This window comes from Mobula birostris, chromosome 9 (assembly GCF_030028105.1).
Source record: "Mobula birostris isolate sMobBir1 chromosome 9, sMobBir1.hap1, whole genome shotgun sequence".
Lineage (NCBI taxonomy): Eukaryota > Metazoa > Chordata > Chondrichthyes > Myliobatiformes > Myliobatidae > Mobula > Mobula birostris.
This window is the reverse complement of record NC_092378.1, coordinates 2834408-2849528: the sequence shown is the minus strand read 5'-3', so window position 1 is coordinate 2849528 and position 15121 is coordinate 2834408. Positions and strand designations below refer to the sequence as shown.

Below are 15121 nucleotides of genomic sequence, written 5' to 3'. Positions count from 1 at the left end.
CCAGGACTATAGCCTTCCAGAACCCTACCATCCATGTACCTATCTAAACTTCTTTTAAATGTCTTTCACCACTTGTGCTGATAGCTCGTTCCACAGCCTCACGATCCTCTCAGTGAAGAAGTTTCTCCTCATGTTCCCCTTAAACATTCACCTTTCACCCTTAACCCATGACCTCCAGTTGTAGGCCCACCCAACCTCAGTGGAGAAAAGCCTGCTTGTGTTTACCCTATCTATACCCTCATAATTTTGTATACCGCCATCAAATCTCCTCTCAGCGTTCTATGTTCCAAGGAATAAAGTCCTAACCTATTCAATCTTTCCTTATTACTCACATCCTCCAGACCTGGCAGCGTCCTTGTAAATTGTCCCTGTACTTTTTTACATCTTTCCTGTAGGTAGGTGACCAAAGTTACACACAGTCCTCCAGATTAGCCCTCACCAATGTCTTATAGAACTTCAGCATAACACCCCATCTGCTTTACTCAGTGCTTTGATTTATAAAGGCCAGTGTGCCAAAGGCTTTCTTTATGACCCCATCTACCTGTGACACCACTTCCATCTTCCTGGTGGATTCTTCCTGTCCCAAGGATGAGGTCTTTGGAGCTTCTGTTGGCATTCCTGTAGCACTGTTTTTTTTATGGGATGGGGTTGGTAGCCCCATTCCCAACCCTCATCCTTTTGCAGCCAGGCTTGGGATCATCCATGTGGAGTTGGCAGTGATCTATACAACTGGCTATAGATCATTTGGAGAAATGGGTGGAGAAATGATAGATGAAGGTGGGGTTTAATCTGACTAAATGAGAGCTGTTTGCCTTTAGGAGGTCGAATGTAAATTTAAAGAATGTGAGCAGCGTTGATCTACAGAGGGATCCTGGGTTCCAAGTCCACAGCTCCCTGAAAGTGAGTACCGTGCCATTCTACTTCACTCCACTCCCATGCATCTGAATCTGTTGTAAACCTCTTTCAGCTCAGGTGCGAGGACGGGAAGCGGAGGAGCCTTGGATTATATCCTGTCTCTGCTGCGGCTCCTTGAAGATGATGGGAAGTCTGACCTGGAACGTTGCTGGGGCGCTCTCATTATACTTCCTCACCTCAGGTGAGAACGTCTTGTGATCTTAGTCTGTAGCCTAATGTAGCTTCGTGAACTGGAGCTCACGTGGGTGAAATCCTGGATAACCTGTTTCCTCTTCCATTGGTCTGATCATTTCAGCTGGTTAGTTTCATCTGCTGTGAGCTTGTTCTTGCAGAAACATGGCTCCAGGACACAACATCCCATGCACCATCAATCTTCAGGCCACGATACTCAGGGCCTGTGCTAATATTATTTTGTGACTGTGTGTGACTCAATGTGCTGCATGTGACTGTATATTCTAGATTGTAATGACATGTGCTGTGTGTGACTGTGTGAACTGGATTGTGACAATATGTGCTGTGTGTGACTGCTGTGTTTTGCACCTTGGCTGAGAGGAACAATATTTTGTTTCTTTATACATTCCTCACCAAGTCTGACACATTTCTGACTTTGGAATTGGTTTATTATTGTCACATGTACCGAGGTACAGCGAGAAGCTTGTCTGTTCATACAGATCAGATCATTACACAGTGCACTGAGGTATTAAAGGTATTCGGTTATGGGTATTGGAATTCAATTATAGTGTCCTCTGTACACAAATCTGTGCGTTCCTTCTCATCTACATGTGGGTTTCCTCCGGGTGCTCTGGTTTCCTCCCACACTCCAAAATGGTACAGGTTAACAAGTTAATTGGCCGTTGTAAATTCTCCTCCGATTAGGCTAAGGTTAAATCGGTGGGTTGCTGAGTGGTGAGGCTCATTGGGCCGGAAGGGTCTGTTCCACGTTGTTTATCATCACCACATTCTCAAGGGCAATGAGGGCTGAACCACAATGCGAAAGTGGTGTTGGGGCTACTTTTACCTGAAGGGTACTTCCAATAGCATTTTTGCATTTTGAATCATCAGCCAACTGGAAATTGTCCTTGGGATAAAAGCAGGGACTGATGGAAATTCCCAATGGATCAGTCAGCATCTGTGGAGAGAAACAGTTTGAGTATTTGCAGCTTTGGACTGTTGCTCGTTGCCTTGTGGCCATGAGTAGGATGATAGCACAAGGGGAAGGCCCAGTCAGCATGGAAGCCAGATGTCATATAAAATAGTTAAACAGACCAAGCTAGTAATGTTCAAAGTAAATTTAGTATCAAAGTACGTATACAAACACAAGAAATTCTGCAGATGCTGGAAATCCACAGCAACACATAAAAAATGCTGAAGGAACTCGGCAGGTCAGACAGCACCTAGTGTAATGAATTAGAGACCCATCATTAGAACTGGAAAGGAAGGGGAACTAGATATTCTGAAAAGCCAGAATAAAAAGGTGGGAGGAGGGCTGGGGGCGGGGGGGCTAGCTAGAAGATGACATATGTTACATATTATGATATGTCCATGTTCACTCTTCACTGTGGAAGACACTAGTAGTATGGTGGAAGTTCCAGGTGTCAGGTCATGCAGTGTGTGAAGGTACCATAACTAGAACGAAGGTTCTTGGGAATCTGAAAGGTCTGAAGGTAGATAAGTCATCTGGACCAGATGGTGTACACCCAGGGTTCTGAAAGAGGTGGCTAAAGAGATTGTGGAGGCATTAGTAACGTTCTTTCAAGAATTACTAGATTCTAGAATGGTTCCAGAAGATGGGAAAATTGCAATTGTCGCTCCACTCTTCAAGAAGGAAGAGAGGCAGAAGAAAAGAAATTATAGGCCAATTAGTCTGACTCAGTGGTTGGGAAGATGTTGGAGTCGATTATTAAGGATGCGGTCTCAGGGAACTTGGAAGTACATGATAAAATAGACCTCAAACCTTGCCTGACAAATCTGTTGGAATGCTTTGAAGAAATAGCAAACAGGATAGACAAAGGAGAATCGGTTGATGCTGTGTACTTGGATTTTCAGAAGGCCTTTGACAAGGTGCTACACATGTGGCTGCTTAATAAGCTACAAGCCCATGGTGTTACAGGAAATATTCTAGCATGGATAAAGCAGTGGCTGATTGGCAAGAGGCAAAGAGTGGGAATAAAGGGAGCCTTTTCTAGTTGGCTGCCGGTGACGAGTGAGGCTCCACAGGGGACTGTGTTGGTCCAATTCTTCATACATTATATGTCAAAGGTGTGGATCATGGAATTGTGCAGGATTCCGTAAAGTTTAACTTGGTTGAGTCTGTGGTGAGGAAGGCAAATGTAATTGTTAGTATTCGTTTCAAGAGGACTAGAGTATCAGAATCAGGTTTATTATCACCGGCGTGTGATGTGACGTTTGTTAACTTAGCAGTAGCAGTTCAATGCAATACATAATCTAGCAGAGGAAAAAAAAGCCAGGATGCAATATTGAGAATTTATAAAGCACTGGTGAGGCCTCACTTGGCATATCGTGAGCAGTTTTAGGCCCCTTATCTTAGAAAAGTTGTGCTGAAAGGATTGCCCTCGTCGCTTTAATCGACAAACAATCAAAGCTATAATCGACGAAATGGGGTCAAACACCACCGTGCAGGCTTCTTGCCACAAGGTTCACTCATGCCACCTCTGTCACCTGGAATCTTTGAGACTACAAAGTGCTAAAGCACCTAAGCAATCTCCAAACAGAAAAACACAGTCTCCAACAGTTGAGAATCACATCCAAGACGAGAAACAAATGTAAAAAACATAAAAGAAGTGAAAACGATCGTTCCATGATCTATCCAGAAGATGTTGACCAAAGGAGTGTTGTATGCAGCCACCATCTTGACCGGAGTTGGTTCTTGTGGGTGTTTGTAGGAAGATAAAGTAATACCTTGGAATTTATGGAAAACTATGCATGAAGACTGACAAACAACTAAAGTGCAAAAGACACATTGTGTAAATAACAAGCAAATAAATAATACTAAGAACATGAGTTGCAAGGTTCTTGAAAATGAGTTTGTAGTTCGTGGGGTCAATTAACTGTTGAGGTGTGTGAAGTTGTCCACGTCAGTTCAGGAGCTTGGTGGTTGAGGGGTAATAACTGCTCCTGTACTTGGTGGTATGGGTCCTAAGGCTGCTGTATCTCCTTCCTGATTGCAGCAGCAAGAAGGGAGCATGGCCTGGATAGTGGCAGTCCCTGAAAATGGATGTGGCTTTCCTCTGGCAGAGCTTGTAGATTTGCTCAATAGTGCCAATTGTAGAGTTACAGTTGAGGAGTTTTGTGTGCAACCTGCATGCTGCTTTCTGTTTGGTATCACATCTCTAATCTTATTTCTCTAACATCATTCTGATTGTTCATACAGACCATTAGAAGTGGAAAACGTCTTGTCACCAGTTCACTTGCTTCTTGATCGCCTTCTGACTGCCTGTGAACAAAGCGATTCCGTTAATGAAGGTCAGTGTGCTCTTCTGATAAGCCAGTGTAAGGGTGAAATAGGCTCCATGTATTTCATTCGGAGCCCATCGTGAGGTTGTGAAAGCTGCCATATAACTGCAAATTACCTCCCTCTTTGCTCATTCTGTAAGACCGTAAGACACACAGTAGGAGCCTATTAAGTTTGTTCTGCCATTCAGTGGTGGCTAATTTATTTTCATAGAGTTATAGAATACTGTGGCACAGAAACAAACCCTTCAGGTCATCTTGTCTGTCAAACGATTCTGCCTAGTCCAGTCGACCTGCACCTGGACCATAGCCCTCCATCAAAGTACTTATCCAAACTTCAAACTTCTCCTCAATATTGAACTGGAATTTTCCCTCTCAGCCCTATTCTCCTGCCTTTCCCCCATACCTTTGATGTCTTTACCAATCTATAACTTATCAATCTCCACTTTAAATATACCCAATGACTTGGATAAATATCTTGGCTTCCATAGTCATCCGTGGCAATGAATTCTACAGGTTCAGAATCAGACAGGTTTAATATTTCTGTGGGTAAAGAAATTGCTCCTGGGCTCTGTTTAAAGGGATGCTGTTCTAGTCCCATCTGCCCACATTTTGCCCATAGCCCTCTGGTTATCCGTCAGTTACGACAGTGATGCTTGGAAACTGTGCGGAAAAGCCATTCCACTCTCTTGACCTCAAAAGCCCAATTCCAATGGTACGAGAGATCATCACAACTGCAGTTCATCACCCTGATGTTTTCTGTGCCTTGTCATGCCCTTCACTCTCCACGGAGCATTGCAGAATCGCCTTCCTGGTTGTTGGATCTCGATGTTGATCTCGTGCTGACTTTGCGTTCTAGGATAGGAATGTCCCTGTCTTACTGGAGTATGAAGCTAACTGGCTACCCTTACCTGGTTTGGTCCATCTTTCCAGGCAGTGTAGCGGGGTGTGGCTGCTGTCGCGTGCAAACAGCTACTTGGAGCCACCAGTGAGAGCTGGGTGTCCGGTGGAGATCAGAGGTGGATGACTTGCCCTAGAGGGACATGACAAGCTCCTTGTCCAGAGGTACAACCCCTTCCTGGACACCCCATACGCCTCCCTAAACCTCTCCTAAAGACAAACATATCTGGTTGGTTTATTCATGTGAGGAAGGCAGATGTCTGGCAGCTCATTCATGTCCCTTTTAAATCTCTCACCTCTGATCTCCATTGTCTTGTTTTTTTAAAATCCCTCATTCCCCTCCCCCCCCAGGGGAAAGGCCTGTGTACTCTCACTCTGTCTATGTCCTCTGTGATCTTGTATACCTCCATCAGGTCATCCCTCCATCCTCCTCCACTCCAGAGAGTTGTGTCCTAGTCTTTGCAACTGTTCCTGTAACCCAGACCTCCAGCTCTAGACCAGCCATGCCCTGGTAAATCTTTTCTGCACTCTTTCCAGTTGTATTACGGCTTTCAAGGTTGCCTATTGTCGTTCTGCAGTACACAAGTGTGTAAAGGAGAACAAAGTGATTGTTACTGTGGATCTGATGCAGCATAAAATAACACAGTCAATATAAATATAAAAGCAACTCTGTAGAACTCAATGCACGAGTAACTGAGTGTGATTGTAAATGCATAAGATTAGCATATATCCATAAACTGATAGTATGTAGGTGCAGGGCTGCGAGATACGTAAGGTGATAAGCTGCAACGTAAATAAGGGGACACCCCCCTAGAACAGAGATGAGGAGGAGTTTCTTTAGCTAGAGGTTGGTGAATCTGTGGAATTTATTGTCACAGACAACACTAGAGGCCGAGTTATTGATTGTATTTGAAGTAGAGGGGTTATAGGTTCTTCATTAGTAAAGGGCGTCAAAGGTTACGGAGAGAAGGCAGGATAATGGGGTTGAGACGGATAATAAATCAGTCATGGTGAAATGGCAGAGCAGACAGGATGGGCAGAATGGCCTAATTCTCCTCCTATTCCTGATGGTCTTTTTTCTTATAACAGAGTGAGCACAACTGTGTACTTAGATCCAAATATAGTCTCATTGATACCTTGTAGAACTGCAACATAAGTTCCCACTCCTATTTTCAGTGCCCTGTCCAGTGAAGGCCAGCAGGGCAAACACCACCCTCACCACCCTGTACATACAGAAAGGTGCCAGTAACATCGTGAACAATCTCACCCACCCTGCTCATGGACTGTCTGTCCAACTCCCATCAGTCAGCATCCACACCAGGACCACCAGACTCAAAAAGAGTTACTTTCCCCGAGGTTGATCAACAGCCACACACCCCACCGCCATGACTTTATCATTTCCTGTCCGTCACCTGATGTACAGACGCTCCTGTGCCCAGCGTCACTTTATGGACATTCAATGCAGATAAACTATGTATATTTGTTGTGTTTTTTAAATTTTTATTGTGGTTTTTTTTGTGCTTCATTGGATCCGGAGTAACAATTATTTTGTTCACCTTTACACTTGGTACAGGAAATGTCATTAAACTATTTTCAACCTATACTGCCTGAGGTGCTGCTTTCAGTGAACTGTGGACTATTACTTAAGTTAGTTTATCATGTGCAGACGGAAACAAAAGTGAAATCTGTCATTTGTGTGACAACTTAATGATGCACTGGGCACAGCCTGCAAATGTCATCACACGTAGCATGCCCATCAATGCTTGGCAGAACAGAACAGCACAGAACACAACAACGGCAAAAACAAAGCACCGTTCCTCCTTCCCACCCCCTCACATACACAATCCCTTAACCCCAAGACTATCCGTATTCAGCCTCCACCCTCCAGCAGACTCAGGTTCAGGCAAGGACAAGCAGACACGATTGGGACTTCGACTACCCCAGTGGAGTCTCACGTTTTCACAGGCTTGGGGACCAGCCAATGGGCCTTGCCTCCTGGACTTGCCATTCAACTGCTAAGACTCTTTGTTCCATGACATTACTTGCATTTATCTGGGTTCATCCCGGTGACATTACCATACTTCTTTCTCCAGGGTGGATGTACGTTTGCTGTCAAGCAGTCAGCACTCTTCTCAGTCTCACCGAGTCCTTGGAGATTCTCAACTTCTTATCTGTAGAACGAGTAAGCAACTTGATAAAGTAAGTATTTTCATAGCTTCTGTTAGTGCTTGAAAACTCGAGCTGTACTTCAGAATCAGGCTTAATATCGCTGGCATAGGTTGTGAAATTTTGTTATGTTGCAGCAGCAGTACATTAAAATACATAATAAAATAAACAATAAGAAATATATATCATTCGCTTGTTATGTGCTGTGTCATATGACGTAGGTGATCGTGGTCTTTCCATGACCATGATTGTTCTTGGTAAATTTTTCTACAGAAGTGGTTTGCTATTACCTTCTTCTGGGTGGTGTCTTTACAAGATGGGTAAACCCAGCCATTATCAATACTCATCAGAAATTGTCTGCCTGGGGTCCGTGGTCGTATAACTTGTGATATGCACCAGCTGCTCATACGACCATCCACCACCTGCTCCCATGGCTTTATGTTACCCTGATCGGGGGTTAAGCAGGTACTACACCTTGTCTAAGGGTGACCGCAGGATAGTGGAGAGAAGGAGCACCTTACACCTCCTTTGGTAGAGACATATCTCCACACACACCCACATTCACTCTCACTCTCACTCACACACACACACGCGCACACACACACACACTCACTCACTCACTCATTCACTCACTCACGCTCACACTGTCTCACACACACACACACACACACACACACACACACACACACACACACTCTCTCACTGTATGTGTAAAATTAAACAAGTAGTGCTGAAAGAGAGCAAAAGTAAATAGTGAGGTAGTTTACATGGGTTTAATGTCCATTCAGAAATCTGATGGTGGTGGGGAAGAAACTGTTCCAAAGAAGTTGAATGTGAGTATTTGGGCTCCTGTACCACCTTGTTGATGGTACCAGTGAGATGGGGGCATGTCCTATATGGTTGGAGTCCATAATAGTGGATGTTATCTTTTTGAGGCGTGGCCTTTTGAAGGTGTCCTGGATGCTGGGGAGGCCAGTCCCATGATGGAGTTGGCAGAATCTACAACTTCCTGCAGCTTTCTTCAATGCCCCCCCCCCATTCCAGATGATGATGCAACTTGTTAGGATGCTCCCCATGGTACATCTGTAGAAGTTTACAAGTGTCTTTGGTGACAATATCAAACCTCCTCAAACTCCTAATGAAATATGGCTGCTGTTGTGCCTTCTTTGTAATTGCATCAATATGTTGTGCCCAGGATAGATCCTCGGAACTGTTGACACCTGGGAACTTGAAACTGCTTATTATTTCCGTGCTGAGCCCTTGATAGGTCTGGTGTGTTTTCCCTTGATTTTCTGTATCTCCAAGAATTGGGGATTATGGAGCAGTCTCGTGAAGTTATCAATGAGTTTGTTTGGTAATCTGTGTTTCCATGTTCAATGTCTGCTGTCCCAAAATCAATGAAGTATTTGTAGAATTTAAATTTATCCATTAAATACAAGCAAAATACTGGACACTGCGGAACTGCCAGTAATCAGGGGCTTAATCGAAGTAAGACTGAACTCCATATCTTAATAAGAAATTGTGAATCTGATTCTGCTGAGGTTTTTGGCAAAAATGTTTTAAGGATCTGTTTAGTTGCCTGATGGACTGGACAGATCTCTCTATTCTCCATCCTCTGGGGTCACCTCCACCTGATACCCCTCCTCCTTCCCTTTCTCCCATGGTCCGTTCTTCTCTCCTATCAGGCCTTTTCATTTTCCACCTATCACCTTCCAGCTTCTCACTTCTTCCCCCCCCCCGCCTCCACCCACCTGGTTTCACCTGTCACCTGACAGCTTCTCACTTCATCCCCCCCTCCTCCCACCTGTCACCTGACAGCTTCCCACTTCATCCCCCCCTCCTCCCACCTGTCACCTGATAGCTTCTCACTTCATTCCCCCCCACCTGGTTTCACCTGTCACCTGACAGCTTCTCACTTCATCCCCCCCTCCTCCACCCACCTGGTTTCACCTGTCACCTGACAGCTTGTAGTCCTTTCTCTCCCCCACCTTCTTACTCTGGCATCTTCCCCCTTCCCTTCAACCCGAAACGCCAACTCTTTACTCATTTCCATCGGTGCTGCCTGACCTGCTGAGCTCTTCCAGCATTTTGTGTGTGTGCTCTGGGTTTCCAGCACCTGCAGAACCCGTGTGTTCACCATTTTGCTTTGTGCTTTTGGTAATTTAGAAACTCACCGGCAGACGTCTCTGTCCTCTTGCTGGGTGACCTGTACTACACTCGGTTAACGCTGTGTGGCCGTAAAGATTTGGTTTCACAGGACACGATGCTCAATCTGTACAAGGGACTACAGCCAAATCTTTCATCCAGCATTTCCAAGGTAACTTAAAACTTTTACCCTGGAGTTTCAATATTTCTGTGCTTTGTTGATTCACTGGAGTGCTTCTCGGTAGAAATATTGTGCCCAGTGAGTAGTGTCAGATCTGGTGATATTACAATCACCAGGTTCTTACTAGGAGTCCAGGAATGAGTTGAAGACTTGTTGTTTTACAATCGTTTATTTAAAGTTGAAAACAAAAATACAGGAACAGAACACAGGAAACTAAAGGAAAGAATGTAAGGAAAAGACAAATGCAAGAAAGTAAGAACAAAGACAAGATGGAAATTTTTGCTGGAACAGACACTTTTATACTGATAGGTAAATTCCTGAGATAAGCTAAGGGCCTATGAAAAGACACACAGGCAGTGTGTGCCCAATGAAAAATGAAAGGTGATAAACCTGTTAAGGAACTGTTATATTGCTTTACCACCAGTAGATGGAGTCTAACACCACGTATTGTGAAAAATACAAGTTAAAAATACATATTATCTGTTTGTAAAACTACTTTTTCAGTCTTGCTGAAAACCAACTAATTTAACTAATACCTTATTAAAAGTATAAAAACAACCAATTCCAATACTTGTATACCTTTTATTGTGCATCCATGAAGTGACGCTAAGCACAGGAGTGTCTGGTGGTCCTGGTGTGGTTGCTACATAGCCTCCTCACAACAGTCCGTGAGCAGGGTGGGAGGCATCCTTCACGATGTTACTAGCCCTTTTCCAGCACTGTTCTGTCTATTTGTTCGAGACTGACGTTGATACATTTTTGAATAAAATACAGAACATGGACAGTACAGACGGTATGGGCTGTCTAAGGAAGTGGAAAAATATAAACCCTGCAGACGCTGAAAATCTAAGACAAAAACAAAATCTGAAAAAAGTCTCAGCAGTTCAGGCATCTGTGGAGAGAGAGGGACAGGTAATATTTCTCTCTCCATAGATGCTGCCTGACCTGAGTTTTATCAAATTTTCTGTTTTTGTTTCAGATTTTCAGTATCTGCAGGTTTTTTTAAAAATTCCTTTCCTTAAACAACTCATACTATGCTGTTCTAATGTTTTATTCAATAAAGTATTGCTGTAAACTCTGATAACTTGCACTAAACAGTTCAAGTTCTTGGACCACCTACAAGAATCTTTTTGATTTGTATTGGAACAAATTTTTCAAATCCTACTGGGCATTCCTGCCCACTTAGGCGCATATAGCATGTGTCCCACCATGTGCCTGCTGTCATTCCAGATGTCTTACCTTTGACTCTGTGTAGGTCCGGCTCCTGACGCTGAGGATTCTGAATCATTTTGAAGTGAAACTGCCCAGTAGGATAGAGGTAAGTGATTCACTGGATTTTGTTCCTGTTATTCCAATGAGAGTTACAAGTGATGTGGTGAAACAGTGCTAACTCGCTGCCTGTGTATTCTGAGATCACACTTGTGGGATTTATTAAGTAAATCTGGTAAAGCAGAGCCCTTGGCATTGTCAGTGATCCTTCCCATCCGTCCACAATCTCTTTCACCCCCTGCTATCAGGCGGGAGGTACCGTAGCATTAGGACAAGAACTGTTAGGATGGGAAACAGCCCCTTCCCCCAGGCTGTGAGGCTACTGAACTCCCTGACACCACCCAGGTCTCATCACGTATGAAGCGTCAGTAGCATTACAATGTTTACTTTTTAACCTGTGTTGTAAATGTGGTAATATTACACTGTCTGTTGTGTGTGAGTTATATGTACTGTGTTTGTACCTTGGTCTGGAGGAATGTTGTCTTGTTTGGTGGTGTACATGTGTACGGTTGAATGACAGTAAACTTGAACTTGAAAAGAAGGATGGTATTCTTAACTATAAAACCAGGGGATTGTCAAACTCAGTATATTGTCATTTGCACAAATAGTGTGCCAGGTGTGAAGGATACCTACTTGTAGCAGCATCACTGCCATATTGCATCAGATGAGCAATGTTCACAAAAAAATCAACAACTCTTACAATAGGGAATGCAGTTAGAAAGAACAAGGTCCATTTTAGTGCAAAGTGATCGTAGTGTTGCTAAGCTCTAGTGATCAGGCCTGTGCCGGTTGGTTCAAGAGCTGAATGGTAGCTGTTCCTGAACGCGGTGGTGTGGGACTTCAGGCTTCTGTACCTCCTGCCTGATGGGAGCTGTGAGAAGATGGCACAGCCAGATGGTGGGGATCTTTAATGAGAGATATTGCCTCCCTGAGGCAGCACCTTCTGTAGATACCAGCTAAAGTGGGGAGGAACGGGCAGATTCCATTACTGAGCTGCTTGTGTTCCTGCACATTCAAATTTCCATACCAGACCACGATGCAACCAGTAAGGATACTTTCAACGATCCATCTGTGAAGAGTGTTTGGTGACAAGCTGAAACTCCTAAGGTAGAGATGTTGGTGTGTTTTCCTTGAGATTATAACTAGGTGCGTGACCCCAGGGCAGGTCATCCGATTCAGGATTGCTTAATGTCATTTCCAGTACAAAATTATTTCTACTCTTGATCTGATGCAGCACAAAAAACACAATAAGATAAAGAACACAATAAATGAAAAATAAATAAAGATAAGATAGCTTATATACATACGTAGATTTTAACCAATTTCCCCTGGGATCAATAAAGTATGACTATGGCTATGACTAGATTATATACTCATAAAGTGACACTAGGTACAGGAGTGTCTGTACCTAAGGTGAGTGACTGGAAATGGGAAAGAAGTGGTGGTTGGGGGTGTGGAGGGGTGGGTTTGTGGGTGGAGGTGTCGATCAGCCTCACTGCTTGGGGACAGTAACTGTCTTTGAGTGTGGTTGTGATATAAATTTAAAGCTGCTGACTCGCCACTGAGCTGTGTGAATGAACTGCTGCAGACATTACGTAAGTATACCTGTGGGTGCCAAGGTTGGAGAAGGGACATGAAGCAGAACTCAGAAAAGTGTTAAGGAGCTGGGCTTCTGCAGGTGTGGAGATCAGTGCAACTGTGAGGGGCAGATCCGATCCTCTGAGTCCTGTCTGAACGCATCTGAGATCACACTACCGTGAAACGCTGCAAGAGCAGCGGGACTTGTGGCTTGGCACGGTAGCATGGTGCTATTGCAGCGCCAGTGACCTGGCTTCGATTCCCACCGCCGTTTTTAAAGAGCTTGTACGTTCCCCCTGTGACCACGTGGCTTTCCTCCGAGTGCTCCGGGTTCCTCCTCTTCCCAAAGACGTACGGGTTAGGAAGTAGTTGGTCACGTGAGTGTAATTGGGTGGCGTGGGTTTTAAGGCCTGTTACTGTGCTGCATCTCTAAATAAAATATTAATAAAAATTGTTTACACTAAAGTTGTTCCTGATCGGAAATGTACAAAGGAGAACAGCTGATAGTCACACAGCACAGAATGGGCCTCTATAGACCACCAGATCTATTCCCACCTTTATGCTGGTCCACACTAATCCTATTTACTCACACTAAGACCACATCACAGCCTCTTAAATATAGTGATTGCATCTCCTGTTCAGTGGGTTCAATATCTGTGTGTGTGTGTGTGTGTGTGTATACACGTGGACGTATGTATACTGGGGGAGGTGTGTGGAAGAAGACACTCAGATTGCCTTTAAAACTCCCTTCCTCTCACCTAATAGTATTTATTCTATCCATGCATCTCTTAATCTTCATCTGGTCATCCTTTGTCCTTCTTCACTTCAGGGAAAGCACGCCTGGCCTTATCCAGCCTCCCCCATAAATCATGGTGAATCCTCTGCCCTTCCTGCAGCGTGATCACTGACCAGAACTCCATGCTGTATTTTGGCACGTTTTATTTGTGAGTAACTCCATTGGAGTGAAATGTCTGTGCTTCTATTTGTTCAGGATGATGGTGGAGATCGCCAGCCTGTTTTCTCCACCCTACTCCAAGCCGAACTGGTCCCTGCAACTGTTCACGATTACAGAGAGAAGTTGTTGCACTTGACTAAGCTGCGGCACGATCTGGTCCAGCTCCTTATACCTGATGGGCCGTATCACGAGGTAGGCGGTGGGCTGGTTCCCGTGTGATCCCGAATTGGTACGCGAGAGAAAGGGGTGGTCAGCTAAGCAGAAAGTTACCAGCGGTAACGGGCTAGTAATCACAAGATGCTGGATATCTTGAGCAACACGCACAATGCTGGAGGAACTCAGCAAGTCAGGCAGCATCTATGTGAGAGAATAAGCAGTTGATGTTTTGAACTGAAATCCTTCAGACCCTGATGAAGGATCTTGGTCCAAAACGTTGACTGTTTATTCCCCTCCATAGATGCTGCCTGTCTTGTAAGCTGATATTATTTTAAAAGTTCATAGTAAATTTATGATCAAATGAGTGACATAGTAATATATATGTAATTTGGGAATGAATTTACTTTGAACTTTAATATAGTTTTCTCCCTTGGTTACTGAATGATGGTTCCAATTAGAGACGTGTGATAATCATACTGACTTTAAGCTGCACATAGATTGAATTTTGAGCAGATGGGGCTCGTTAGCTCATCTCGGAGAAGGAAAACTGATCTCAAACTACCGCTAACTCTGATCTCAAAACTCCACTGCCTTGCAGTTATACCCGCTCATAGGGAAGGCTTTGGGAGTAAACCCCAGGGGAAAATCCAGAACTGGAGTCCCTAAGGCAATCCTATGCTGAGTTCAACCCTGACTGGCAACTCCCATGACACTGCTGTTGCAAGCCTGTATTGGTCTCTGCTGTTGCTTTGAATTCATTTGCTGCATGGGGAAGGGGAGCCTGCATGGGGAAGGGGAGCCTGCTGCATGGGGAAGGGAAGCCTGCTGCATGGGGAAGGGGAGCCTGCTGCATGGGGAAGGGGAGCCTGCTGCATGGAGAAGGGGAGCCTGCTGCATGGGCAACAGCTTGCTCTCCATGTTGTGCTGCCATGGCTTGCACATACATGGGCAGCTCGGACAGAGTGTCCATTATTGACCCGACCAATGTAGGGCTGCACAGATCCAGTTAACTGAATTACAAACAATGACAAGGAGGATGTATATGCAAGATGGTTTTCCTGTGCCAGTAACCAACTAAAGAGTAGACAATCTTGACCAACACTTACAAAATGCTGGAGGAACTTGGCACATCAGGCAGCATCTTCGGAGGGGAATCATTTTGGGCCAAGACCCTTCTTATTCATTGTATGTTAATGATCTTGATGAGGAAATTATATTTAATTACCTCCCTGGTTGTCGATAGCAGAAGGCTAGCTAGGAAGCTGAGCTCGAAGTAAGGTCGAACTTCCAGCATCTTCAGCTTTCTGATTTACAGATAGTTTATCACTTTTGTTGATCGTGGGATTGATTTGATGTTGTGCGGTATACAGTGTTAATGGCTGATT

General features: G+C 44.4%; 1 protein-coding gene across 1 annotated transcript in view; it reads left to right on the top strand.

The window, feature by feature from the left end:
- The window catches only part of utp20 (UTP20 small subunit processome component), a 183231-nt gene that overhangs the window by 39145 nt on the left and 128965 nt on the right, over positions 1-15121 (top strand). Inside the window, exons 13-18 of the mRNA XM_072267366.1 lie at positions 968-1096; positions 4307-4398; positions 7380-7485; positions 9619-9769; positions 11034-11096; positions 13617-13772. Of these exons, the coding sequence (XP_072123467.1) occupies positions 968-1096; positions 4307-4398; positions 7380-7485; positions 9619-9769; positions 11034-11096; positions 13617-13772 (697 nt within the window). The remainder of the gene's footprint in view (positions 1-967; positions 1097-4306; positions 4399-7379; positions 7486-9618; positions 9770-11033; positions 11097-13616; positions 13773-15121) is intronic.